This window comes from Pollachius pollachius, assembly GCF_949987615.1.
Source record: "Pollachius pollachius genome assembly, chromosome: 1".
Lineage (NCBI taxonomy): Eukaryota > Metazoa > Chordata > Actinopteri > Gadiformes > Gadidae > Pollachius > Pollachius pollachius.
Window position 1 is genome coordinate 19,165,455 of NC_136934.1, and position 25,006 is coordinate 19,190,460.

Genomic DNA, 25,006 nt, shown 5'->3' on the forward strand with positions numbered 1-25,006 from the left:
CCCCGCCCACACGCGCTGCCGGTCGTAAATCTGTGGTGTCGCGATTATTTCCATCCTTCACCAACTTCACCCCATCCTTACCCTGCACATTTGTTTTTTCTGTGGGTAAACTTGTTTTTAGTGAGATCTAAGAAAACTTTTATTTGATATACATAATAGATCTTCCCTCATAAAAAAAATAACTGACATAGGTAGACTATTAGTGTTTATGTTGATTTATGCAACGTGTAGCCTTGTTACTAGGCGACCAACTAGGCTTCACTATTCATTTGTATGCAAATATACCAATTGCACACATGGATACATTTGTTGGCCGATAAATCCTTCATTAGAGAATTATCATTCACTGTGGAGTGAGACTGTTCGTACATTCCCGGGGTATAGAAGGGCACTGACCTGGACATTCATATGCTCAACTGAACCAATGAGATTCAACACTGGACTATAGCTTTGGATTAAACAATTAAACTCAATAGTGAGCCCGTCCATGTTGTGCATAACGTGTAACAGCCGATACCATATTGTGTTCAGAGTGTCGTTGATACAAGTATTAACCTCTCCTCGTAGCATAAACACATGTAGGGCTGGGGGTTCAGATCTTCTAGCAGTACCACAAGATGCCCAGGGGAAGATAACAGTTAAAGGACCACCAGCAGAGCCTTTGCTTGCTCCACACAAGCAACTTGTCAAGCCATTTGGCAGCTCAGACTTCTCTTTCCGGAACCGTGTTCTTTAGTCGCATTTCCATCTCGAGGTGGTTGCCATGCGTTGGGGGTGGGGGGGTTGCACCCAACGCTGGGCAAGGCTAAGTGGGAGGGCAACTGCATTCTGGGCTTTGTCCCTGCAGAGATTCTGAGTAGACAGCCCATGTTCACATGGACACAGCCTCTAAGAATATAAAACAAGGCTTAAAGAATCACAAGTCACAATCTTAGAACTTTTATTCTGACAGACATGTAACATCTTACGGGCTATTCCTGATAACACAGCAGAGCCGGGCCGTCGGTGGCTGGCGAAACGGCCAGGGCTGCCCTCCGTCGGGCCAGTCTTCGACAGAACCCGAACCCAGTCCAAGTCTCTCAAGGGGACTCTGTCACGAACCGGGCCAGGAGGAGGAAGAATGGAGCAGTGGAACAGGAGTGAATGGAGCGCTTGGCAGGCGCCGAAAGAAACGAGGAAAACCCTCCAGTGTCCCACTCCGAACGAGATGTTTAATAAAGGTGGTGTAAAAAGAGTGGTGAGAATGCGGGCTCTATGGCTCCTTCCCAGGCTAGAGCTACGGGTTTAGTGATGGACTGTGGTGCATATTAGCTGGAACGAGGACATTAGCTGGGTCACATCTTCACAACCTCTGTCCAGATCCTGGAGTGGAGATATTATTAACTTCATGATGTGCCGAGTAAACATTCAGCGGAAAAACAAGCACAGAAAGGAACCAGTAACAGGAGGACATCTCCTAAACAGAAGCCCAACATTGGCGACCTTTGCACATACAATCTGGACTGTAATGTAAAACTTCTTAGAGATATAAACACCATAGAAATATATTCATAGCTAATATGAAACGTAACAAAAATGGCACTACTGTCGCCTACGCCGCGGTGGATACTAGCCGGTCATTCGTCCCTTGTCTGTCTCGAGACCAACCAGCTGTATCCGTTGGAGTTCCGTATTATCCTAGGTCAGATTAGTAACAGAGCTGTAACTTTCAACATCGTTAACAATAACAAACGGGATGATTAAAAGGAAAATCTGAAAATCATAACTACTGAAACAATACAATGCCACAGGATGAATACAAAAACATTGACGAAACAAAATGAAATCACTTGGCCTCCTTTGTGCGCACCGTATTGCCAGTCTACCCAAATAACAAGAACAAAGTCCAGCCTCCCATTGGAACATTCCACGAGGGAGACTGGGAGGGGTCAGCGATGAGGCCCACCGTATGCTGCCCCAGGCTGCACCTGGGGGGGAGGGGGGGGGGGGGGGTCTTACAGGGAATTGTGGATACCAGGGAGGGCCTTAGTTCGTCCTGGGGTCCTGGTAGACCGGGAGCCTCTCAGGCTGGATTCAGCAGTCCAACCCGGCACCTCCCACAACTCTGCGTGGCTCCTGGCGGGAGCTCCTGGCCCATGTCCACGTCTCTCTCAGGGGCTTCAGGAGCGGCTGCGGTCCTCTTGGGCTCCCACCAGGATTTTGCTGTACAGCTTCTGCTGCTCCTCCTTGAAGGTATCCTTTACCTTCCCCCGCTTCAGCCCTCCGTCCCTGCAGACATTTACGTCACATTTAGCAGGTCGCTTTTACCTATTGACTTACAATAAGTACAGTTGTCAGAAGAAGGAAGGATATTCTTAGAAGCAAGTGCCAAGAGCTAACAATTATCAGGTAAACCCATTCCCCAAATGCAAACAAAGATAGCTAGCATAAGAAGCTACACAATGCTTAGTACTATTTTTTAAGTGCAAGGATGTACAACATACAATAATTGCGTAAGAGGGGTGTGGGCGGGGGGGGGGGGGGGCTATGCAGAGTGTAGGGGAACTCTGAACGGACAAACCAAAGCCATGCGGTGAGCACTGTGTCAATACTGGGTACAGACATCCTATTGGCTACTGCTTATTTTTACTGATAAGTAGTTGACTGTTTTAGCTAGTCCACTACTGGGTAAGCACTATAACCACATATCTCAAAAGTTATTACCAGTGTTACTATCAAATAGTGAACCAACCACCACTCGTTTTCAGTATGCTCACCAGAGTAGGTCCACTAGTCCTCCTTGCCTGGCGATGGCAGCTTTGACTCGGTTGGCGAACTGCACGGCATCCTCTCCTTCCTGTCAACAGAGGCACGACAACACGCTGTCTGAGTCTGGAGCTCTACAGAAGGTTACATTGTGGATGTGTGGGGTCGTGCAGGGAACTGTGTGCAGGATGTACGCATCACAGGGATAGGGGAATGTAACTCAAAGGGAGGAAGGCTGGGACACATATCTTGCCTTGTATTCCATCAATGACTGTAGAAGAGTCCAGCAAAAACCCTACAGCACTCCTGAGGAATATTGTACATCACAGCGTGGATGATTGTCATTGCACATTTAAAGAAGAGGGTAGCCTGGTCTTCCACTAAGCTCTATTCTGCATCTGTCTGCTTTACTATAGTATCGGCGCAATTGATTTAGTCCATTATCTCATCAAGTTATCCTATGGATATGCCTCTTCGCTGGATAGTTGCTTTGGTACCCAATTGTAATGAACCATATGCAAAGAAATGTGAAACGACAATGTGAACTAGCTATGTCCCCGCATGTGCAATTTCTGAAGAAATTCTTGTTGTTGCGCCAACTCGTCGTGTGCACAATATTCTGTGAACATGCTAACATTATGAAAAATAGCTCAGTGAGCACCTGAAACGGTGGTTGATGGGCACACCACATTTTAGGCCAATGCAGTTAACTGAAGCGGTCTTGTGATTGATGAACAATGTCTAATTTGCATAATTGTATGTGCGCATAACTCGCACATTCAATTCCTTCCAAGGTTTTTCCAAAACGTTCAGGTTACAGCAAATCTATCCAGACAGACCTTATGAGTCCTTGAGGCAAAAAGTTTCAGCATGTCAGATAAGGAAAGGAGACTAAGTTTCTGACTTTTCATAAGATGGGGCGGGGCAGTATACAGTTGACCACAATGAAATCCAACCTTTATCTCTACCCATACATTGTGAAAACCATTCCCACGAGGGTGTGGTCAGTAGGATAAGTGGGTCATTGTGGTACTTTGGGGAAGAGGTGTAAGTAATCATTAACATTATATGAAACAGATTGTTATCGCTGTGCATGTGCACAAGTTATGAAACACACAGCTCTTGTTTTTACATACCTTCTTGTTTCGGTTTGTAATTGTGTTTCATTTAACCCAAATGGCTAAGATTGCACTAAAAGTTTAGAATCTATTATTTCTAGGGGTCGGTCGGAATACAGGTCTCCTAGCGATGAAAAGTTTAAATGGGGCTGAAGCTAAGATTTAAGGGGTCCTATTTGAGTTTTATTTTATAGAAATGCCATTGGCATTTGTCAGCAATACTGAGAAAATATCAGTTTCAAGTTAACTGTGCCAGCCTCTGTATGAGCTCACGTTTGACTGCTCCCGGTTCATTTCTGGCCCATCAGGACATCTCTTCTCTGATATGGGGAAACCATTGGCCAATCACAGACGCTTCGATTTGTCATTTAGTTTCCAAATGGTAACCAGTTGGTTCTCTTTAACGACATCTCTTAAAGGGGAAGAGCACGGTGGAGCCCTCACCTCTCTGAACATTGGGGGCAGGTACCACACGCTGCACACGATGGCCCAGCTGCTCATCATCCGCAGCAGGTAGCTCACCATGCCGTACTTGCTGCTGTTCCAGAAGGCATCTCCAAAACGGGGATCATACTGAGGCATTGAAAGACAAAACACCATTAAGACGTCTCAACGGACACTGTGCTCTACGTTGTAAATAAGGAGGGTGTAGCCTGTTTATGGTCAAAGTGACTTTGAAAAGCAACATACGGACACAATGCAGCGATGACTCACCTTGATGGCTACAGGGTAGACTTTGGCCTCAATCTCAAAACTGCCTTTCTTGAACATCATGACTGAGGTGTTGTTGATGCATGTCCCTGGGTTTGGAACAAACAAGTTCATGAATAAAAAAATCAAAACGCTGTAACAACAGTCAGGTTTTTTTCAACTGAAAGACACAAACCTACCTTCTGGGAAAATGAGAATAGGCAACTTGGACTTATCTTCTGCATGGTCACTTAGCCTGCGAAAAAAGAAATGTGAAACTGTTAGTATAACAAGTATTGTTTTTCGCAATTAATATCCAATCAAACTCCTGACATTAACGCAGAGCAAGAGTCCTGTGTGGTAATAGCATGGGTGTTGCGTTACCTTTTGGCCACTAGATGGCGGTCTTTGACTTCAGAGCGTTCAAACCAAATGTGTGGGCAGGCTTTGACCATAGACCGCTGGATGACCCCCATCAGCCCCCCGTGGATCTGACCCACCTGGAACACACGCACAATACAAATATAGCTAGCTGATCTGGGATCTTGATCTCTGTATGTGAGCCCCTTCAGTGGAGCGCTGTGGTTACCATGGCGTAGCATCCGTCGCTGGCCAGGATGATGACGTCGATAGGCGAGGTGTGGTTGGCCACACAGATTCCTCCGTTCTTGGGTTTGTTCTCGCTGGGGAAGCCAGACAGGAAGAGTGTCAACATCAAATGAAAACGCCCGCGGTGAGTACATTTATTACAGGAAATACAGAGGAGTGTGTTGAAATAAAGAGGCCAATACTCAGAACGGCAGACGCATAAAGTGAATCCGTTTACCACTGCAGAGAAGTGGACTTGAACATAAGGTTTGTAAACCGTGAGGCATGCATTACCCCAAGCCTATGTTCCAGAGGCAAGTCACAGAGGCTCATCAAGGCTGAGCGAGCCAGAGAGAATAAGACTTATTAAAAGGAAGCCAACCTGCAAACCTTCATATTTAAGCCAACCTGCAAACCTTCAACACATTGTAGTGCAGGTGGCTACCGAATGAAACATTTCTGAAGGCTTGCACCTTGGATTAACATCTACATATGGGTGCGGAAGTAGCTCAGGATGTAGAGCAGGTTGACTTTAACCGGTTACTAGATGGGTCCCTGTCTCCTCCTAGCTCGAGTGTCAAGGTGTCCCTGAGCAAGACGCCTCACCCTAACTGCTCCCGACGAGCTGGCTGTCACCTTGCATGGTGGACTCCGCCGTCGCTGTGTGAACGCGTGTATGAATGGAGTCGCTTTGTACAAAGCCGTCCGCTTAAGGCCCTACATGTTAAAATGTACATGATGTGGTGTCACGTGGGTGTGGTTCTGCCTGCGTTGCGATCATTCCTTCGGATGGCTCCGAGGCTAGATAATCTAGAAAGACAAAAACTCAATGCAAATACACCCGTGCAGGCTGGCATACGCCTGCAGTAAACAAGCTCCCACATCATCCCAGGACGACCACAGCACTCAGCGAGGGCCCTGACAGGTCATTAGCTCGCCGGTTTACCGTAGCAGGCCATTGTGTTTACTTTAAACGGTCACACCTCTGTGTAGCGTTAGACTGGACCGGACTCTGTTAGAGTATTTACTCAGTTAGACGTTACTCCATCCACAAACATGCAGACACGTCACATTGCTGTTCTCAGGAACATTTAATGTAGTCGGTTGAGGTTCAAGTGGATATCTGTTGAATTTTGGCACCATTAACCAATTATTACCAATAGTTAAAATATCAATACTGTAATTTTAAAAACTGTTTACTTGCGTTTGAAGATGTAAACCAAACTACGTGAACACAACAAGTAAATGCCAGCGATAGTCACAACACTCAAAATACACACCTTTGGCAAAGTGCCACGCTTATGTAGCCAGCCATTGTAGTTAACAACCTGTTAAATCAAGACACTGCCAACATCCTACTGGACTTCTCCCAGACTTTGGTCGCTTGCTAATGAGAGCTAATCCAAAATAACTGATCCGTTGGGTAAGTAAAAATGCCACACACACACACGTTACCTGTCGTGGTAGGTAATGATGGCGGTCAGCGCCCGGACGCATATCCTGTAGCACATGAGGTGCACCTTCTCGCTCAGATAGTTCTTCACCCTAAAGAACACACACAGGTCGTTAGGGTCCGCCTAAGGGACTCGACCGAGTCTCTGGAGTCGTCAGGCCTCAAATTTTCTGAAAATAAATCTTAAAAAAATAAATAAAAATAAAAGAATCTTCCAAAACGAAGTCCAATCATTAATTGGAATGATTTTCACAGAACATGAACCACCATAATCCTACCTGCCATTGGGAAGCAGTCCCACGATGGAGGTGAGGAACACCAGGAGACCAACCCCAGTGAAGGCCAGCGTGACCCTGTAATTGAACAGAACACGTTAGGCCACAGAGGTTCAGCCAGGGGAACAGTAATCCTAGCCATCATGATCGGGGGAACTATTCTGCAAGTGAGGTCGAAAGGTAAAGCTCTCCAAAAATAGCTGGTGTTACCCCACAGAAGCAGGTCACCTTTTTCCTATAAATCTACCCCATTCCACAATCAGTTACACTATGTCGCTTACGCAGCAGGACACATTAATAGAACAGATTAATAGAACACATTAGCAGCACAGTTAAGCCGTCCAGCTAAGCTGTCCAAACACATCGGGAGGAAGGATGAGACGAGATTAATGGATGCATTAACATAAAAGGTGAAATGGCCATCAGGCTTGAGGGGCAGATCCTCGTCCTCTCAGCCCTGATGACAGCACAGAGAGGAAGAATGGGGAACTCTGGTGAGACAGCGGCCTGTCTGCACCCAGTAGTGGCCTGATGTGTCTGACCACTGCTGAGTGGCACTCTGCCAGGCGGAGGCCCGGTTACTGGGCGGGCTTAACAGAGCCAGTTAACCAATCGGCCGCTCCATCTCCTCTTACATCATAGAAACATATTGTGTATTCCACAGAACACATGTGATAACAAGTTAGTTAGTAGTTTATACATACATAAATGGCCATAAATATTTTTTCAGTTGGAAATTTTTATCATATCATTTACATAACTATTTGCATAACATACTGTCCTAAGACAACAGAGTTGATGCCAACAGTCCATACTCGCGCTACAGAAGAGCTCCCCATCCACAATGAAACTGCACTAACACATATCCAGCCGCTGATGTCTGGACCGCGGGACAAAGACCCCACACTGTCCTCACAAACAGACACTCTTCCCATCCTCCAGACTACTAACGGTTACGAGGGCGATTCACCCGCTTTGATAATCGTTTCAGTGTTCTGGGCTGGAAATGTGTCCGGCTGAGTGTGGCCTAAGATGTGTTGACACCAAAATGTGGTTAATGTGGAGGGCCAAGAGGAAGATGGTTTACACCCTAATGTGGTGTAATGTCAGGGCCAGGAGGAAGATGGTTTACACCATAATATAGCGTAGTGTAGAGGGCCAGAAGGGTGATGGTTGACAACATAATGTGGTGTAGTGTGGAGGGCCAGAAGGGTGATGGTTGACACCATAATGTGGTGTAGTGTGGAGGGCCAGAAGGGTGATGGTTGACACCATAATGTGGTGTAGAGTGGAGGGCCAGAAGGGTAATGGTTTACACCATAATGTGGTGTAGTGTGGAGGGCCAGAAGGGGGTAGATTGACACCATAATGTGGTGTAGTGTGGAGGGCCAGAAGGGGGTAGATTGACACCATAATGTGGTGTAGTGTGGAGGGCCAGAAGGGTGATGGTTTACACCATAATGTGGTGTAGTGTGGAGGGCCAGAAGGGTAATGGTTTACACCATAATGTGGTGTAGTGCGGAGGGCCAGAAGGGGGTAGATTGACACCATAATGTGGTGTAGTGTGGAGGGCCAGAAGGGGGTAGATTGACACCATAATGTGGTGTAGTGTGGAGGGCCAGAAGGGTGATGGTTTACACCATAATGTGGTGTAGTGTGGAGGGCCAGAAGGGTAATGGTTTACACCATAATGTGGTGTAGTGTGGAGGGCCAGAAGGGGGTAGATTGACACCATAATGTGGTGTAGTGTGGAGGGCCAGAAGGGGGTAGATTGACACCATAATGTGGTGTAGTGTGGAGGGCCAGAAGGGTGATGGTTTACACCATAATGTGGTGTAGTGTGGAGGGCCAGAAGGGTGATGGTTTACACCATAATGTGGTGTAGTGTGGAGGGCCAGAAGGGTGATGGTTGACACCATAATGTGGTGTAGTGTGGAGGGCCAGAAGGGTGATGGTTGACACTATAATGTGGTGTAGTGTGGAGGGCCAGAAGGGTGATGGTTGACACCATAATGTGGTTCAGTGTGGAGGATGAGGTCGGCTCTACACAGACGGAGCAAGCACCTGAGCGGCAGCAGGAAGCCGTAGCGGATGAGCAGGCCCAGTCCCCACAGCACGGTGAGCCGCAGGCTGATGTAGTGGAAGTTGTAATTGCTGCGGGTCAGCAGGTTCCAGGACTGCAGCTCCTCGGCGCTGAAGCGCTTGGTCACCTCGTCGTCCATGATGCTCTCCACGCCGCGGCGCGCAAAGTAGAAGATGTCCGACATCTCGAACTCCGAGGCCGAGTTGAGGTCGCGGTTGGAGCCGCTGCGGCGGATCTCCTTGATCTCCTCCTCCAGGGAGGTGGGCTCCCGGGCGATGATGGCTGAGGGGGAGAGACCGGAGGGTTAGGGAGAGGACATGGGGTTGGTCTGCACTTCGGTGCCTCCATATTAAGGGTTATACATGGAGAAGGGATAAACCAATCGCTTACGTACCATTTGAGTAGGGTTTGTACAGCAGGTGGTTCTTCTCCTTGGCGCCCCTCTCTAACCGAAGCGTCGCCCACTGGCAGACAGAAGAGAAGAAGTCACGCTACCATCCAGATGGGCTCGTCTCGGACGCTGTTGTCACAGTTACTGAAAGGTTTCGGGCCGCCGTGTTTTGGGGCCATCATTCATGGTTGGTAAACTTTGACGAAGAACCGACAATATGGAAGAACACTTGCAGTCAAATTCATCAATGAACCAACATTCAGTATGATTTGGTGAAATAATACTGAATGAATTGATTTATGGTTAATTTATGGTTCAATGTATTGATTTAAGTTCAAAGCTGGCGGACCTGTAAAACCCAAGCAGATGTTTTAAGAATAAAAATAAATAAACAAGCGAGAACTTAGGGAAAGAGAACAAAGTGTTCCTTCTACAGGTCGGGAAGAAAAGGGGAGCGAAGGGGGGACGATTGGGGGAGGGGGGAACAGATGTTGACAACACAGTATGCATCGAGGTACAATTCTGACCCTCACCATTTACTTTGACATTATGCAACGTGTTGCGGCTGTATGTTATATTCAAAAAGGCATCAGGTTGCGCTGGGCTAGGACAGATTGAAAGCTGTAGCACCAATAAGGCAGCAGTGTTAGGTTAAAAGAATGCCAAGAATGCATGTACACGAAAAAAGGTTTTTGCCTGCAGCACTGGTTGTTCGTTTTGAAAACCTCCTCCCTGTTTCTTTGACTTGTACTGAGGACTTACACTGCTGTGGCAGAGTAAGGCATTTATAAAACTCCCACTGAAACCTAAAAGGAGGATGATTTGAATAAAATGTCTCAATTTGGGATCACAAGTTTTACCTTTTATGAGGTAAACACCTTGTTAAAACTACATCTTCCAGTAAAGCCAATTTAGTCATGGGCTTGAAGAAACTAATCATACAAATACTCCAAAGCAATGTCACTATCATTACAATTATGGCCCAAGACAATGAAACCCTTTTTCTGCTAGCCTCTCTTCTGATAAGCCCTGTCACAACACGCCTCTAGACCGTGCTCCACATAGAGAGGTGACTGCATTTCTGTGAAATGGAACCCAGCCAACATGTGTTTCTAGACAACTGGGTGTGGAAGAGGTTCTTACATAATAGGCCTCCTTCCATCTCCCCTTCCGACACACACCCAAAAACAAAGACAAACAGGATAAATCAATAAGAGCCAAGCAGGGGGCTTCTAACGACCCATCGTTTATAGAGCCATTGAATCATGCTCCGATTTACATGTGCACAGGCATTCAAAGGGCTGTACCAGCCCCCCCGACGCCCCCTGACCTTTCCTAGAAAGCTCTCCAAGGAGCCTGCTGGGACGATTTTAGAGAGGAGATTTAGAAGACAGATGAACATCTTTGGTTTCATTGTCCAATGGCCGCTTCCCAAATAGAGTTGAAACCCTGCCATTTCAGGATGTTGAAATGAATGCCACTATAAATAGTGTATTTATAGTGCTTTAATCTTGTACAGTCCCGACTGAGTCATACCCATGTGCATTTACCTGCCTGGGTTCGATTCGCGCTGGAGAGACCACGGGAAGGACTCGTCCAACTAGTTGTAAATAACTTTAGAGTAAGAGGTCAACCGCATGGTAATTGCAAGAAATACCCTTGAAGCCAAAATCTTAAAGAAAGAAGGAGGTAAAGAGCGGTGCAAAGTGGCAAGAGGAAATGTTGAGATTTAAGTGTACACTTTATTGTGACAGAAAAGACCGGTCTCGAAAGGGGACTTTACCTTCAAACAATTATTTGGCACTTTAACACTTACCTTAAAGACCTTCAGTAATGTTTTCATGTAGAGCCGTCGGATTCCAAATGACACCCCAAAGATGGCCGGCACGATGATGAAGACGAGGAGCATGGTGAACCACACGGTGAGGGAGATGCCCAGGAGAATGCATATCAAGTTGTTGAAGGGGTTGAAGAAGAGCCCCATCTTGAAGTCCGGCAATCTCTTTACGAATAAGACAGAAAGTGTTGTTGCTGCTGCTACTTCTTGGACCTAAAGCGGCCCTAGTCCCTGATGTCAGAACAAAACATTCATTAAATGGTCTAGCAAATCAGATTTCAAACAAAGGAGTCCATGCCCACGGAGGTCGTTTTTCTTTTCTTCATCGGGGGCAATATCATTTCGTTTCATTATAAAACCCATCCATCGGTTCAAAATGACACCAAAAGCAACTCAGAGCGGACGATGGAGGTGAGATGTGGTGTCAGTTATGTGGTTTCTGCAGCAGGTCTGGTCCCCACACCCAGCGGGTGGTCCCACGCAGCTTCAGCAGTGGATAAGAGAGGTAACGCATAGCGGGTGGAAACCATGTCACCCTGCTCGGTTTTAGATACCTGAAATACACAAAACCAGCAGGTCACTTTCTCTCTCCTGTAGGACAATAGTTAGACACAACAGTAATAGCAAGCGGGTGAACCAGGCTGTACTTCGCTACTCTGTGTTGGGACGACACCCCAGTGGTCTGGTTAGTGACCCGGTAGAGCCCGGACAGACCACGCCGTTGTCTGGTTAGTGACCCGTGGAACCGGACTACACCCCGCAGTTGTCTGGTTTGTGACTGGACAACACCCCTTAGTGGTCTGGTTAGTGACCAGGACTACACCCCTTAGTGGTCTGGTTAGTGACCAGGACTATACCCCACAATGGTCTGGTTAGTAAGCCGGTGGGACTACAGCCCGCAGTGGTCTGATTAGTGGCCCGTTGGGACCAAAGCACGGACTACAGATGAACCAGCTGTGATGTTAACAACAGAGACCGGGGGCCGTCTGTGGGCTGGTACTGCTCCCTTCAAGTTAAAACGGCCAGCATGTCCATCACGGCCGGAAGGCAACGGGGACACAATGACCAGTGTTTGATTAACCTTAAAATAAACGAGTGTGTCGCTCCCTGGACGCAGAGGAGCGAATGCTAAAATTAGCTCGTTACTAGCATGCTAGGACTGGTGATCCGGCGATGCGCTAGTTAGCATGCTCCCCGGTCCACCGGGCTACATACACGATATAGATTAACGACAGCATATTACTCACGTTTGTGTTCATTTGCGGTCGGTCATTTAATACAGGGACAATGAAAAGCTGATATACCGCAGAAAGAGAGGGAAAGTAAGTCCCGTACAGTTACAGTAAGCAGTTCGGGAGGCGCTCATCATCGTCCGTCTTTGTCTGTGCGACTGTGAACTCGATCCGGGGGAAACAAGCCCGGAGCGGGCACATCGTGTCCTATAGAAACGGTCCGGTCCCAGGCCAGCCAGGGCTTGAGACGAGGGGTCACATATGACGCCTGGTGGTGCCTGAGCCTCACTACAGCGATGAGCTGACGCTAAAGATCAGGGAGAAAGTGGTCTTTTGTTCCTGTTCATCGTTGTCGCGATGAGCAGAAACAGTTTACTCAGTTTCTCACTGATCTGACACTTGGCCGCCAATAGAAGGGCTCTTGAGATACCGTTTTTATGAAAATTGTTATAAAAAAATATAAAACCTAAAAACGAGAAAATGAAAAGCATTCAACTTAATATCAATAGCTAAAAATGATAATATATATCCTACCATTTATAGCACACTATAATATATAAAAAGTCAGCACAATTAGCACTTGGGATGTCAAAAATCTGTTTATTCACACATGTACATCAATTAATAATAGTATTGATAATTGTGTCTATACAACAAAAACAAAACAATTGTTTAATCATATAGAAGTTTTCAACCACCAATATGAATCAAAATGCAAAACAAACACTCTTATTACAATATTTATACATTTCTTTATGTGATAGCAAACACTTCTTTTTTGTACTTTAGGTACAAACATAAGGTCCAAAAAAGACTGTCCACCATTCACATGGCCTTCAGCAGCATTATATGTTGCTTTCTAGGAGTGCTTCAAAGTCTGGTGAGCAGACCATTTTGTGCTGGATGTGACCCAATACGGTCATATCCCCTGTCCGGCCTTCTGTCCCAATAGATACCAGTTCCTGGAACAAGAAAATGGGGTTGGGTTGAGTTTGTAAAAAAAAATGTAACACTTCCAATAAAAGACTAAATATATTGATGAAACATGACAGAAAAGCTGGAAGAGGCAATTTAGCAATTTATCATTTGTTAAAATTATTTTCACATCCTGTCAGCATAAAACCAAATGCTCTCACTAAAAATAAGTACAATCTAGTGTCTTAGGCTGTCCAGTCCTGTAATAAGCCCATCATTCAGACAGATGGAATGACTTCCGGCCCCTCTCTCTACCAGACTACTTGTACCACTCTGCCCATGCACTCTTACTATGATCAGAGTCTTCAAGCAGGCTAGGCAGAGCTAATTCTAAAGCATTAGTCATGTGTTCTGGGGAATGGCGTTGTAAGGAGGCCTGAAGGGAGTGGTGGGACTCAAAATCGAACTTACTCTAGCTTTAAAGGAAATACATATTGGTAGCAGATGAGCAAAATACACAGTCGGATGTTTTGAAAAGTTGTGGAAAATATGTGGAAGGTGTCTAAAAAGGGTCTGAGCCTACAAATAGCCCTTTTACCTGAAGGAAAGCACAGGACGTTCCCAGAGAAACGTCCAGCTTGATGTGTCCCAGGATGAGCTGGACACGGCCGGACTTCCGCACCAACATCTTCCCCACGAGGCCCTCTCTGAGGTCCTTCAGCGTGCAGCTGTTCTCCTCCTCTTCCTCTTCCTGTTATGCAGTAACAATTTTCTGTTTACAAAAACCATCTTGCTTAATGAAAAAATATATAATAACAGCGAGAGCCATTTTCCGGAGGCCGTGTCCACCTGTGGTTCCGTCTTCTGCACCATGACCTGTCCGTCGGCCGACTGCACCTCCGTCTTGATGGGCCGGGTGTCCATGCTGGGCGGCTGGCCGGGCAGCGAGTCGGGCAGCTGCACGAAGAACAGCTCCTCCCCTTTGGTCAGGCTCCACCTCTGGAGCAGCTCGGGCAGAACCTCGGGCTCGGGCAGCGGGGGGGGCCGGAACGCAGACTCCACCTTCTTGATCTCCACCTCTGTGGGCTCCTGCTTCACTGTGGGGAGCAGAGGACAAGGACTGTGGGTGACAAGAGCCTCAAGCACGTCACGATCATACCACTTTGGCCGACAGTTGAGCTAATTATGAGGGTTCACTCCTGAGGATTGAGAAGTTTATAGGTACGAGCTCCGCCCCCGTCGTCCGAACGAGCGTGGAACCTGAGTTGATTCTAGTTATGCCTTTGGAAACATTATACGTGTGTAAGAAGCCATGTTATTTTGTGTATGTAGCCATGTTATTTTGTTATTATTGGAAATAATGCCATCTGGTGTTTACAGTTGTACACTAGGAGAGAGGTCACAAGAAGGATTCACAGCCTACACAAACTGCCGGCCACAGAATCCACCTTTTCCTCTCAACTATTCCCGGTTCATGTCCCTCGGGGTGCTGAGATAAGTCCCTCTCGTAATGAAGAGTTACGGAATAGAATACTTTTCACTAATAACAATATTTACATTTCCAAATAACTTTGCCATTTATCACATAAGAAAAACTCCAGTTTAAATTTTCATGAACAAATTCCTTCAGAAAATGTATCTATCCAGATGGACATTATTGGTCACAGAGATTAATATAGCATCTCAAAAGGCCTATATACAACGCTGCAGAACTGTTCCTCAACAGGTGAAGCAGGAAAGAGTCATTAACTTTGACAAGGAATTATAGTGCCACCTATGGAGGAAGCAGTTCCAGACTTTTTGGAGACATGCTTACAGATGTGAAAACCTTTGCACAATCAGGGGGCCGACCTATAAAGATTTCCCTATTAGCACAATAATATCTTCTACAATAACAAAAAGGCATCCACAGATACTCTGAAGTCCTTATACTCCGCAAAGTGGCCGGTACCTTTCGTTTCAGGTTCCATGCAGTCAACGCCCTCCTCCTCCTTTTCAATTTTCGCTACTTCAGGCGTAAATTCCTCCCTAAAACCCCACCCTGACACCGCAAGTGGGAGCTGGACGGGGCAGCTCCTCTCCTCGCTGCAGAGGCGAGGATCATCTATGAACTGTAGAAGGTGGGCTGGGATTAGAACACAGAATGCATGTGGTTGAAGTCATGTTTATTCAAGAGTTTACCGAGTGAGGGACTCACGTTGTCTCGTTCCAGATTTCGCAGAATCTCTTTGGTTTCTTCCTCCGTCTCCCTCTTCTCCTTCTTGATGTTGATAATGGGCGATGGACCCACGGTTGGAGCGTCCCTCTCTGTCTCATACGTACCTGAGGAACACACCCACACTTAGACTTCAAAGGGCATCCCAGGGTTTCCCCCAGCACTGTATGGTTAAGGCGACTTATCAACAGTAGGGCCCCGCCTTGACTGCCAATGTATTGAAAAAATATTTAGATATTTTTAAATTATACTGCATTAACAAAGTACAAAACTCTCATAGGGAAAGAAAACATACTGCCATCAGGTACAAGAAAAAAAGATAAATAATGCATTGGTAATACTGTTCACAACAATAGTCGTGCTCTAAAGGTTTTTGAATGGAATTGAAACAACCACCTGGTGATTGCATATATTACTGAGAACTGAAACCCTCACCCTGTAGAAAATTCTGTGACATCCATTTATCAATTTCTTCAATACAATGACAGTTTCCACGGGGGGTATAGTCATTAGGCATTAGAGGTAGATATATAAGAGTGTCTTCAGCCTAAATATGATAGGAGATTGAGTTCCTCTTTATAAGTTGATCAGGCAGCAGCATGTAGAGGTTAAATAATAGTGGACCCAAGATTGAGCCTTGGGGAACTCCACAGGTCAAAAATGTTGAATGTCACTTATGACTTTGGCAAGAGCTGTTTCGGTACTGTGGTTGGCCTGAAAACCTGAGTGAAAGTTGTCAAGGCAGTTGTTCAGTGTCAGAAAAGCGGTGAGTTGATTAAAAAAAATTTTCAATAATTTTGCCAATGAAAAGTAGGTTAGATATTGGCCTGTAATATGGATGTATCTAGGTTGTTATTTTAAAGTAGTGTTTTTCAGTAATCAGTGGTTTCTTGACGTGAACCCCAGAAGCTAAGCTAGGCTCTCGCAACACATGCAGTCTGAGGCCCCGTCCACACGGCGAAAACGATCCGTTTTCGTTTTATGCGGTTCAGGAATATCTCTGTAAAGACGGATCCATTGCGAAACCGCATCGAGCTGTAGAAACGCAGTAGTAAATATTCAAGGTGCTGGTTCTCCATAAAAAAAAGTGGAGCGCATCAAGCCTGCGCGCTGTATATAAACATTCAGTCACGAGGAGATTCAACATTTTAAATTGAGCAGAAATACTTACTACATTTTATACTACTATAATACTACATTTTTTTTTTATATTTAAAGTATTGATCGACCGATATATCGGCCGGCCGATATTATCGGCCAATATTTGCTTAGCTTGGAAATCCAGACCCACATCTAGAAAACTGTAGGGTCTGGCAACGAGTATTGAAAATGGCCCAACTCGATCACTGGATAACACACATTAGATAACACTATCACCAATCAGAAGAATACAAGGGGTGACGTATCCAGACCAGTGGAGCTAACCAATAGGTAAGACTCTTGCCGTATCCGGTCGGTAAAACAGCAACGCTTCTGGCCCGCCAATATTGATACATCGATGTGGTTGATTAATGTTCTGGGCCAGGGGAGGCCCAGAATATACACGAGTATATTGCTTGTTCCCAGAGTGACTTGCTGAGCCAATTCAAATTGTGCTCTCCCGTGAACTCTGGATTTCCAGGGTATTATCGGCTCCAAATATCGGCTCAAGAAAATCGGTATCGGCGTATCGGTTATCGGCTAAGGCTGATGAAAAAAAATCTGTATAGGCCCTAAAAGATCTGTATCGGTCGATCCCTAATTTAAAGCTACAAAAAGAATACAATTAAAAAATAATAACTCAACGCAACTCTGACGTTGCCCAGCTGGTTGGGGGGCAATGACGTCATCGTTTGCGTTTCAGGCGTCCACACGAATCCTAACACGAAACCGCATAGGTCTGGATATATTTGAAACCACCCTGGGACATGGTTTCAGAAAAGTGCAGTTTCAGGCACCGCAACGCACAAAAAAAAAAATCGGCTAAGTCCACAAGAATCCTAACACGAAACCGCATAGTTCTGGATATATTTGAAACCACCCTGGGACATGGTTTCAGAAAAGTGTGGTTTCGGGCACCCAAACGCACAAAAAAAAAAATAATCTGCCAAGTTTTTCTTCCGCTACTCGTAGGTCATTTACCGGCGCAAAGGATCAACAATTGGCTAATTGTAAAGGGCTATCGTGCTGCTGATCAATATGAAAGTAGTTTTATATTCTCTTGTGCGTACCTCTCTTCTTCATGGTCATCTCAGCAGGTCCCTGTTCAAAGATGGAGTGGGACTGGATGACCTCTGGCCGACCCCTGCCTCTGCCTCTCTCTCTCTGGCCACGCCCCCCCCGCTCTCCGTCCCTCCTGCTCCTCGGATGCTCGCCATCAGCCTTGGTTCTAAGAAACAAAATAAAACAGTTTCAGGTCAAACTGTTGATAAAAAGTCTTTCATATGATCTTTTACAATTTCGATACGAGTAATTGTGCTTAGATTTTAGGAACTTACTCTTCTTTAGCTTTTCTGCCAATAATGTTGGGTGTAAACGTTTTCTGAAAAGCAACAAATAAATGTTCACCATCATGGGTTGAAATGATATTGTACAGTTTTAAAGTTTACCCATTTAGAAATGGTTTTAGTATTACGCCAAATTCTGACATCTCCTAGACACTGGATAACTATGCATCATCATGCCTGTATGTAGTAGCAGACCAAGAGGATTCAGAGGACAGATAATCCTTCATCAGCCCTACCTTCTTCACCCCTCCTAGGGTGAGGTCCCTCGAGCGCATGGTGGGAAGGCGACCAGGAGAGAGGGAAGAAGGTATTCTACGGCCCACAACCGCGCCCCTGCCCCGAGGCGTAGACATGCCCTGGCCACTGCCATCACCAGGGCCTGGTTCAGCCATCCTGATTCAAGTCGCTAAATTGGGGACACAGATACAAAAAATACATTGTATGGGGCCATGTAATATCCCTTTCTGATCTTTAGGTAGAAGGGGTTCGGGAATTGTACCAGAGCCATTTAAAGAGTCGGGACATCTCTGTCCACTCCAATGGACCCGTATTTTGGCGGATCGTGGAGCCTCTCAATAGCTCCCGGAAGTTAGCCGCTCACATTGAGTTGAACCCAAAAGACCTCAGTCAACACAACAGGCTCAAATATGATGCCTCGCATCCTTCTTTGCAGGGGGCTTATTCCTGGAAGTGGAATTGCAGCTCTTGCAGGGACTTGTAACTAGGGCTGGGCGATATATCGAATATATGCGATGTATCGCGAGATGTTCTCCAGGCGATGTATAAAATGCCCCTGTCGCGAACATCGAATACAAATTGGCTCGTAATGTTTCTTTTTGCCGCCGCCGGCATACTCGTTGTGTTCCCTTCTCTCGCTCTTTCCTGTGGCTCTCTGCCTCACAGACTCAACACACTCACTCCCCCCGCGAGATTCTAGGATTCTACGCGCGTGTGTGACGGTCGCGTGTGTGACGTCACACACGCAACCGGTGAGTGAGAACAGCGACCGGTCACTCATCTCCTACCGTTGAGTGAGAACAGCGAGAGAGAGAGAGAAAAGATGATGGAAACGGAGGATTTGGTTTCAAAAAAGAATAGTACAGGATCCGTCGTCTGGCAGTGGTTTGGCTACCGAAAGGAAGATGTGGAACAAAAAACGGTGTTATGTAAAATATGCCGCAAAACCATTGCCACGAGATCAAGCAGCACCACAAATTTATTTCACCATTTGAAATGCCACCCGCTGCAAAACGAAGAATGCCAAAAACAGCGCATGGCCCAATCTCCATCCACATCAACACACAAACAACCAGCCCAGAAGCAAATGACTTTGACTGCAGTCCCGTATGAAAAAAAAAGTCAGAAATGGAAAGAAATTACTGCTGCTGTCACACACTACATAGCCAAAGATATGGCCCCAATAAGTGTCGTTGAAAAGCCTGGTTTCAAAAACCTCGTTAAGACGTTTGACCCTAAATATGAGTTGCCTGGTCACAAGTTTTTTGCCGAAAAAGCTCTACCAGAGCTATACATATCAGAGAGAGAGAAGCTGGCCCACACGCTCACAGACGTGACTTTTTACGTGTCGACCACCGATTTGTGGTCGAGCAGGACGTGTGATTTATTTAAGTTTCACAGTACACTACATTGCCAACTGGGAGTTGAAGAGCGCGTGCCTTCAAACAAGCTTTTTCCCGGAAGATCATACCGGCGAGATATTGGCACACGGCTTGGAGGAAGTACTGGCAGCATGGAATTTACAACAAGCCCGTCAATTCAGCATCACCACAGATAACGGGGCCAACATCGTTAAAGCTTGTAACCTGATTGGTTGGACAAGACTGCAGTGTTTTGGCCACTGGCTGCACCTGTCAATTGGTGAGTACTGGTATCCACCTAGTGGTAGTAAAGTCATCATTTATTTTAGATTTTTTTTTATCAGCCATGTTAAAATTGACTAGAATAAAAAAATTAATGTGATTTATGCATATTCATGTGTATATTGAAAGAAAACTATTTGAAGCTAGAGTTCATTTTAAAATAAAATATAAAATGTACAAAAGATGAAAAGATAATTATAAATTATGTTTCAAAGAATTAATTTGGTGTTGCTGAAGAATTATGGATTTCTTTACAAATATTATAACATTAAAATGTTTGTTTGTTTTTAATCTCAGAGAGAAGTATGAAAGACCCCCGGATAGACCGTGCTGTCAGCCTATGCAAAAAGGTGGTGGGCAGCTTCTCTTTTAGCTGGAAAAGAAGGAGAGACCTGGCCAAAGCTCAGCAAGAGCTGAACATTCCTGAACACCAGCTGATCAGCGAGTCTCCTACCAGGTGGGGATCCAGACAAGAAATGCTAGAGAGGGTGCTGGAGCAGGGGCGTGCCGTTTCCAAAATCTTGGGCTCCGACAAAAAAAACAAGGCATCTTGTTCTTCATTGGCAAGACCTGGAAGTCCTTGAATCCGTTAATAGGGCTCTAAAACCCCTAGTCGAATTCACCGATGCCTTATCAGGTAAAGACTGTCACAGTGTCCTACGTCAAGCCTGTGCTCCATCTTTTTGAGTCCAGCATCTTGGCTGTTCAGGAGGATGACACTCCACTGACAAAGTCAATCAAAGTCTCCATCCTGGACTATCTGAAGGAGAAATTCGCTGACCCTGAAACAAACAAGTTGCTGGACCCCAGGTTCAAAACGACATACATTGCAGAGGAAAAGATCGAGGACATCAAGCTCAGAGCCATGGCTGAGATGGAGAAAATGCTGTCTGACCAGGGTGCAGCTGAGGCCACTGTTTCACAGCCTCAAGAAGAGCCACCAAAGAAGAAAACTCTCTGAAGTTTTTTCAAAAAAGCTACGCCGTGCTCTGCCTCTGCCACACCATCACAGAGAGGCCAGATACACACAGAGATGTCCACCTACCTGCAGTCTGCCGCTGCTGACAGTGAGTCTGATCCCCTGCAGTGGTGGAAGAAACATGAAGACATGTTCCCAAACCTTAAAAATCTGGCCATTAAGTATCTGTGTGTGACTGCCACCAGTTCCCCTTCGGAAAGGGTATTCAGTACCAGTGGGAACATTGTCACATGCCAGCGGGCATCTCTCAAGCCTGAAACTGTGGATAGGCTTGTGTTTTTGGCACAGAACCTGTAGCTCATTTCATATGTTGCCACACACCTGTGACATGATTGTTCTTGTCCTGTAAGTGTTTGTTTTACAGTGACATTTCTGACCTTAGCTTCTTTTCTTCACATATTATTTGACAATTTTTTGGATATAATGTTGTAATGAACAATGCAAACAAGATGCACTTTAATTTAGTTAATTATTATTACTATTTATTTGTCAGGGGTTGCTCAATGCATTTTTTTGTTGGCTTTGAGCTCTCTTTTTGTTAGCCAGTCATAAAAAACATGATGGAAAAAAGGTGCACTTTGATTTAATTTTGTATTATGATCATTATTTCTTGTCCGTGTTTTGAATGCACATTTGTTTGGCTTTGAGCTCTGTTTTTGCTTGAAAATAATTAACGGTTTGAATAAATGCTGTGTTGGTAAATCTAACTTGCTGTGATTTTCCTTTTCTTATGTGCAAGTTCTAAATTCTTCCAATAGAAGGCACTAATGAGTTTAAACAATATGTTGTTTCATGCAATCTACATGCAGACTTATGTTTCAGGAATACTCAAATTATTATAACATGTAGTAACATTATGCCAGACATGGTTGAATCGAGCATTTATGATGTGCTCTAGAGGAGATTCAAAATATATCGAGATATATATCGTGTATCGAGATATAGTAAAAAAATATCGAGATATCGCCCAGCCCTACTTGTAACCCGCAACAAGGCACATTTTTAATGCCTTCTGATTCATTGTTCCAGTTCATTCCTTTTGTGGTTAGTCTACCTACTGCCTAGCCTGGCTCCGCCCGCCTACGTACTTCCTTCAGTACTACGTCTGGGTTTGCGGTATATTTGCGGGTTTTCTCCGGCCAAAAAATTTTGCCGGTCTAATCAGCAAACAGAGGGAGTGGCTGAAAACAATGAATTTGAGGTTGTGTGCTAGTTTGAGTTGTAGCCAAACTTTAGCGATTGGTTATGGCAGATCCAGAGTGGCACTGGGCAGATCCAATAGTTTTAAACTCCAACAGACACCCGCCTTCAAGTGAGTTAACGTTTGTCAATGGAGAGAGGCCAGACTCTTTGTGCAAATGAGAGTCTGGTAGGACCAGGAAACCTACTGCCTATGCTGTCTTTTGAAAAGTTTTTCTTGAACTTTCAATGTTTCATTATTTTCTTGAGATGCCGTTTTCTTCCTTGTTTTTCAGCCACCTTGCTTTTTGTTGATTATTTCTTGTCTCTTTAATTTTTTCAATAGATTCAATTGACCGTTCAATTGTGTCCGGACTGGCTGCTGGCTGGTGTCAGTTCTCCCTGTCTCTGCTCACTAGCCATGACTCCTCTTTATTAACTCTCACACTCCCTTCTCTCACTCTCCTCAATCCTTCTTTCCTCAGTATTTAAAGCTGAAGTAAGTAGAAGACATGGCACCTTTACTTTGTAATAAGAATTAGATATTAGTATAATTATTCAGAATTCATACTTATTATACCCGTGTCCCCTTTAACGTTATAGCTGTGATCAAGGGCTATAGTCTCCATCCTTACAGGCCCAGGGGTGCATGGTGGTGCAGGGGCGTTCCTCTTTATGACCAAAGGACAATGCTCAAAGACGGTGGGAATAGCATCTGCTCTCAACCTAGCCTTGACCATTTTGGTCTTGACAAACTCGTCTGCCTCCAAATGTGCCTGCAGAGTGACATTTGAGTTTAGATATTTTTTAATAAATCAAACATTAAGCTTACAAATGGTGTATTATTTGTTTGTGCAATAAGACTCTTTGCTGATAATTTATTTTGTTCTTGTAATCTTTGATTACAGATAAAATACTCCTGCCGACTTGAGCCAACAATGTGTGTCTCCTCCCTGCCTCAATGGGGAAACTGTCCGTCCTGCTTTCTCAGAGTATGGGAGAAACCCCATGCAGCATACTATAGTGGGGACTATGCACGTCGACATATGATATATATTGTAATATATCTAATATAAAAACAACATTGATGTTACTACGTACACATGTCGGTGGGCCATAAACACATCGTAATCTAATGCATTTATTGATTCCTAATAACCATAAATCGTAGTTCTATCTCAAAATTTATGCTCTCTATTCAGTTTTGAATGAACCGCCCAGCACTTCCGGGAGCTATCTGAGGTTTCCATGAAACAAGTAACGAGCAAGCACTTTGAACTTCCGGTGTCGTCACTCTGAGCAGCGCTGCTGGGTACCTCCTGTTAATGTATCAGCATATTCATGTATCAACTCATTTAGGCATCAACATGTTTATTCGCTTGTTTCTTACACATTATGCCAAATTGTGTTTTTTAATACAACTTAAATTAAATTTAATACAGCAGTTTGCTGATCACTGATTTACATCAAACACGAACGTACACACGTAAAACAAACTGTGGGCATCTACCGACTGAAGTACTCTAACCGACATTCGAACCAGGTTAATAATAGGTTTAGGTAATGTGATATCCTCTATATCCACTATGTTGAAAACGAATACAGCAGCCAACCAACATGTTAATTAACTCATGTAAGGAACTAGGAAAGAAGAAAACGATTGCGCTAAGCAGTGTAACATTTGACACATCTGAAAGTAAATTACCGTATGCTTCTCCCGATTATCAGAAATGTTGAACTTGGTTTTGAAAGTCGCAAATGAGGCTGCTGAAATCACTACCTTGTAGTCTACTTTTTGCTATGTGACACTGCATGTGTGCAGCGCCATGACAGTTCCGGAAGTGACGTAGCATTTGTATTCATGCGGATCAAACTTGCGCTCTATTTCTGTTCGCCTCGGTCACCACGTAAACATATGTAACAATGTAATAATATAAATCCCTGAACATGCAAATATGGTTAGAAGTAATCGATAAAGAGTATTTCTAAAGGAAACAGTTAGATATCTAAAAAAATAGTCAACCTAACATAATTAAAGTTAACTGATAATTAACCATAAGGCTCAACATAAAGCCTTTTTTATCCATGATCCATGACTGTGCTAACACTAAAAGGAAAAAGGATACAGAAAAGCACACAAATTGGGGATACATTGAATGTCGCTGCTTCAAAAATGCCAGTATGAAAATTGTAAATAAACAAAATAAGGGTTATGTAGTGACTACATTATGGGTCCATGTTCCCCTCTTACTGTGAGTGATCGAGTGGGAGGGAACTGGCTATGAGACCAGGGGTCTGGGGAGGGTTGATGCTGTTGCACGAGTTTTTGTTCTAGCCATGCACTGCGAGTGATTGTTCTGCTGTCGTTTTGGGATTAAACAGTTATTATTACGTTGCCTACGTCCTCCTTTTCCTCCGGCACTACACTGGTGACCCCGACGTGATGAACGCCCGGGCCAGGTCTGGGGCTGTCGTTGAGGAGAGCGGAACTGCCTTCGGCCAGCGCGTCATCCCGTCCACCATGGTAAAGAGGTAGGTAAAGCCGTGCGAGGGTGGCAGGGGTCCCACCAGGTCCACGTTGACATGGTCGAACCTCCGCTCGGGCACTGAGAACTGTTCTAGGGGGGCCTTGACATGGCAATGCACCTTGGCGGGTTGACAGGCAGTGCAAGTGTCGAGCCACGCCCTCACATCCCTCTTGAGCCCGTGCCAGACGAACTTCTCTGACACCAGCTGTGAGGACGGTTTCCTACCTGGGTGAGTGTACCGCCTCGAAGACGGGCCGTCTCCAGTTGGCGGGGACTACCGGCCTTGGCTGACCCGTGGAAACGTCGCACAGGACCTTGGCCCCTGTATCACTGAAGAGTACCTCCTCCAGGCGCAGCCCCGTGTTCGACGACTTTAGAGCTTGGACAGAGGGGTCAGCGGCCTGATCCACAG

General features: G+C 45.3%; 2 protein-coding genes across 2 annotated transcripts; both read right to left on the minus strand.

Moving 5' to 3' along the window:
• Positions 1-955: 955 nt before the first annotated feature.
• On the minus strand, positions 956-12,561 carry gpat4 (glycerol-3-phosphate acyltransferase 4). Its single transcript, XM_079730576.1, has 13 exons — positions 12,428-12,561; positions 11,160-11,734; positions 9,347-9,416; positions 8,934-9,234; positions 6,873-6,947; positions 6,597-6,686; positions 5,143-5,236; positions 4,938-5,053; positions 4,754-4,809; positions 4,578-4,663; positions 4,308-4,436; positions 2,757-2,836; positions 956-2,268 (listed from the first exon to the last, which is right to left on the minus strand). Exons 2-13 carry the CDS (start codon positions 11,325-11,327, stop codon positions 2,160-2,162), a joined length of 1,374 nt encoding a protein of 457 aa, XP_079586702.1. The 5' UTR covers positions 11,328-11,734; positions 12,428-12,561; the 3' UTR covers positions 956-2,159.
• Positions 12,562-13,078: 517 nt separating this feature from the next.
• Positions 13,079-23,899, minus strand: polr3d (polymerase (RNA) III (DNA directed) polypeptide D). Its single transcript, XM_079746450.1, has 9 exons — positions 23,772-23,899; positions 18,265-18,434; positions 18,020-18,063; positions 17,753-17,910; positions 15,525-15,649; positions 15,279-15,438; positions 14,177-14,424; positions 13,926-14,078; positions 13,079-13,374 (listed from the first exon to the last, which is right to left on the minus strand). The coding sequence occupies exons 2-9, from the start codon at positions 18,418-18,420 to the stop codon at positions 13,258-13,260; spliced, it is 1,161 nt and encodes a 386-aa protein (XP_079602576.1). The 5' UTR covers positions 18,421-18,434; positions 23,772-23,899; the 3' UTR covers positions 13,079-13,257.
• Positions 23,900-25,006: the final 1,107 nt, after the last annotated feature.

Excerpts from the sequence above, each read along its gene's own strand:
- gpat4 (XM_079730576.1), bottom strand. The coding sequence starts at position 11,327 with ATGGGGCTCTTCTTCAACCCCTTCAACAACTTGATATGCATTCTCCTG. Across the intron at positions 9,417-11,159 it reads CATTACTGAAGGTCTTTAAG|TGGGCGACGCTTCGGTTAGA; the intron begins GTAAGTGTTAAA and ends TCTGTCTGCCAG. Across the intron at positions 6,948-8,933 it reads GGCTTCCTGCTGCCGCTCAG|GGTCACGCTGGCCTTCACTG; the intron begins GTGCTTGCTCCG and ends GTTCAATTACAG.
- polr3d (XM_079746450.1), bottom strand. The coding sequence starts at position 18,420 with ATGGCTGAACCAGGCCCTGGTGATGGCAGTGGCCAGGGCATGTCTACG. Across the intron at positions 17,911-18,019 it reads GGCAGAAAAGCTAAAGAAGA|AACCAAGGCTGATGGCGAGC; the intron begins GTAAGTTCCTAA and ends TTTGTTTCTTAG. Across the intron at positions 13,375-13,925 it reads CGTCCTGTGCTTTCCTTCAG|GAACTGGTATCTATTGGGAC; the intron begins GTAAAAGGGCTA and ends TTCTTGTTCCAG.